At 63.6% G+C, this 3,392-nt stretch overlaps 1 protein-coding gene across 1 annotated transcript in view; it reads right to left on the minus strand.

The window, feature by feature from the left end:
• GLRA4 (glycine receptor alpha 4) overlaps positions 1 to 3,364 on the minus strand; it is a 5,967-nt gene extending 2,603 nt beyond the window's left edge. The window contains exons 1-7 of the mRNA XM_026054627.1: positions 3,282 to 3,364; positions 1,882 to 2,015; positions 1,721 to 1,788; positions 1,420 to 1,643; positions 1,254 to 1,336; positions 1,000 to 1,140; positions 709 to 923 (exon numbers count right to left, since the gene is read on the minus strand). Coding sequence (XP_025910412.1) covers positions 709 to 923; positions 1,000 to 1,140; positions 1,254 to 1,336; positions 1,420 to 1,643; positions 1,721 to 1,788; positions 1,882 to 2,015; positions 3,282 to 3,364 — 948 coding nt within the window. The remainder of the gene's footprint in view (positions 1 to 708; positions 924 to 999; positions 1,141 to 1,253; positions 1,337 to 1,419; positions 1,644 to 1,720; positions 1,789 to 1,881; positions 2,016 to 3,281) is intronic.
• Between the last annotated feature and the right edge of the window lie 28 nt (positions 3,365 to 3,392).

The raw sequence follows: 3,392 nt of genomic DNA on the forward strand, positions 1-3,392 counted from the left end.
TTACATAGTGTCCTACATGCATTACCCAGTGTGCTATATGCATACATACACATAGCATGGGGTGCTGTATGCACAGATACACATGCACGGTGTGCTATATGCACACATACACAGGGTGCTACATGCATTACATGGTGTGCTGTATGCATACATACACATAAAAAGTGTGCTGTATGCACACATACACATACACAGTGTGCTATATGCACACATACACATAACACGGGGTGCTATATGCACACATACACATACACAGTGTGCTATATGCACTACAGAGTGTGCTATATGCACACACACATACACAGTGTGCTATATGCATACATACATATACAGGGAGTACTCTATGCAGACATACACATAGCACGGGGTGCTGTCTGCACACATATACATACATGGGGTGCTATATGCGTGCATACACACATAGGGGATGCTCTATGCAGACATACACATAGCATGGTGTGCTACATGCCCACATACACATACAGGGTGTGCGATATGCACACATATACATACAGGGTGTGCTATATGCATCCATACACATACAGGGGGTGCTCTATGCAGACATACACATAGCACRGGGTGCTGTGTGCACACATACACATAGCACGGGGTGCTATATGYGTACATACACATACCGGGGGTGCTCTATGCACACATGCACATATAGGGTGCGCTCTATGCAGACGCACGGAGCAGCCGGGCGCTCACCTTGGGCAGCGAGGCGCGCGAGCCGGCGCTCTGCGTGGTCATGGTGAGCACCGTGGTGATGCCCAGCCCCACGCGCGCCGGCGCCGCCTCCATGTTGATCCAGAAGGACACCCACGAGAGGATGACGATGAGCAGGCTCGGGATGTACATCTGGATCAGGTAGTAGCCCATCTGCCGCTCCAGGTGGAACTTCACCTCGATGCACGTGAACTGGCCTGCACGCACGGAGAGGGTGCTGTGGGTGCCCCGGGCGGGCCGGGGGGCCCCGGCGTCCCCGGGGGGGGGGCTCACCTGTATTGTAGTGCTTGGTGCAGTAGCCCAGGTCCTTCTCCTCGCGCAGGATGAACTGCGGCAGCGTCAAGCCCTCGGCCACCTGCACGGCCTCCTGCTCCTCCAGCCACTTGAAGATGAGGTCGTTCATGGTGTAGCCGACTGCGCGGGAGGGAGGGGGCCGGCGCTGGGAAAGGGGTGCCCCCTTTCCCCCCCAACCCCAAAGCTGGCTCCATCCCGCTCCCTGGGGGCTCCAGAGCCACCCGGGCACTCACAGCTCTCCAGCTGCATGGTGCACGTCTGGATGTCCATGGGGAAGTTCTTGAGGTCCATGGGGCAGGAGAGGATCAGTGTCAGCCTGGACGGAGAGCAGTGGGTCACAGGGGGACACAGGGAGGGCAGATACCATCCTCCCCCCGCCGCGGTCCCCAGCGTCCCCACCTGATGCTGTAGAGCACGTTGCCGTTCTTGAAGATGCGCAGCAGCTTGTTGTCAGTGGTGACCTCGTGGAAGTTGGCGCCCTTCTCGTTGGCGAAGAAGAGGTCGGGCTTCCAGATGGAGTCGAGCATGGAAGGGTCGAGGTCGAGGGAGTCGTCGGGGTACTCGCGGTAGGCCAGGCGCGGGTCGTTCCACTGCTGCCGCAGGAAGACGTTCACGCGATAGTCCTGCGGGAGAGGAGCCGGTGCGTCGGACAGGGCGCCGCGTGCGCCCACCCGTGCGCCCGCCCGCCCGCCGCCCTCACCATGGTGGTCTCGGTGACGGAGCCGAAGCTGTTGATGAAGATGTTGCAGGTCACGTTGACGGGAGGCCCTGCGGAGCGAGTGGGCRGTGTGAGAGCCGAGCGGGTGCCCAYGGGGACCCCGGCACGGCCGCCCGCGGGACACCCATGTGCCCCCTTCTCACCTTTGAAATTGGGCCGGATGCGGGCGTCGTAGCCCGACGTGCGGCCCATGAGCTTGTCGAGGAAGTCAGAGGGTGACATGGGCTGGGGTGCGCGTGGCGCCGCTGGCACCATCCCCTCCCGCCCTGCCGCCAGCCTGCGGAGAGGGGACAGCTCAGCGGGCACCGCGGTGCCACCGAGGCGTCTTCCAGCTCGTCCCAGCGGGGAGATTTGGCCCTGTCGCTTTGGCTGCAGAGTGGGGAGAACAACGAGGCCGGGGCCCTGCGAGGCCGCTGCCCCGAGATGCTGCTGCTCCCTGCTCCGACCCCRTCTCTGGCCGGGAGCGCGGGGAAGGAGCCGGGAGAGTGAGGAGTTAAGGAGGCTCTGCCTGCCGCACGTCCCCGCTGCAGGCAGCAGCAGGAGGAGGAGGAAGAGGAGGAGGAGGAGGAGGATGCTCCCGGGGGCGCGCGGGAGGACGGCCCCAGGCCCGGCTCCTCGCAGCCCCRGGTGCAGCCGCTGGCCCTGGCTCTGCCCAGCGCTCAGGCCTGTCCCCCCTGGCTCCCCACCGTGTGARGGGCTCTGGGCACCTCTGGGCACCTCTGCGCAGGGCAGACGGTGGCTCCAGGTCATCCCTCCAGCCCGGGCAGCTGGGGACAGGGGGTCCTGGGACCCCCGGGCAGGGGCAGAGCTGGGCTCTGCATGGCCAGGGATGACGGGGAGGGTCCTACTGGGTCTGTGGGGGGAGACTGGGGGCTGCAGCTCCCCAGGAGAAGGGATTTGGGTCTTGTTTCCTAAAGGGAAGGTTGGGAGTGTGTTGGGGAGGGGGGATTCAAGTCCCGGGAGGCTGGGTTGGGAGGCTGGAGTGAGGTCCAGGTCCCAAAGGGAGGATCTGGCTCAGGATGCTGGAAGGGTCAAAATCTGGGGYGGGATGGGAGCCTGGAGTGGGATCTGAGTCTCGAGTGAGGATCTGAGTCCCAGGGRGGTCCGTGTCTCGGAAGGAAGATGCAGCTCAGGATGCTGGAGGTGGGGGGCATGGGTCAGAGGGAGGGATGGAGGGTCTTGGTCCCTGAATGAGGGTCTGGCTCGGGATGCTGGAGGGTGTCCAGGACTGGGCTAAGTCGGGATGCTGGAGCGGGTCCCTGGGCACGGTTAGGATGAAGAGTGGGATCTGGCTCCCGATGCTGGAGAGGATCTGATTCAGGAGGGAGAGGGTGGATCAAGGTGAGGAAGGGGGTGTTCGGGGGGAGTGAGTGGAGGTGCCCCAGGGGTTCAGAGTCCAGGAGGAGGATTTGGGTCATGGAGAGGGTCCATATCCCAGGACAGGGTCCAGTCCTGGGGATGCCGGAGCAGGAGCAGAGTCCCGGGGATGGGTGCGGGTCCCTGGTGGGCACCCCCACTCCCGCCCCCCGCGCACGGCGCTCACCTGGGCGGGCCGCGCCGGGGCACCAGGCAGCCGAGGAGGAGGAGGAGGAGGAAGGCGAGGGCGGCGGGCCGGAGCGCGCCCATCCCGCCGCCCCGGGCGCACGGGCATGTC

This window comes from Nothoprocta perdicaria, unplaced genomic scaffold (assembly GCF_003342845.1).
Source record: "Nothoprocta perdicaria isolate Ctin4 unplaced genomic scaffold, notPer1 scaffold_124, whole genome shotgun sequence".
NCBI lineage: Eukaryota > Metazoa > Chordata > Aves > Tinamiformes > Tinamidae > Nothoprocta > Nothoprocta perdicaria.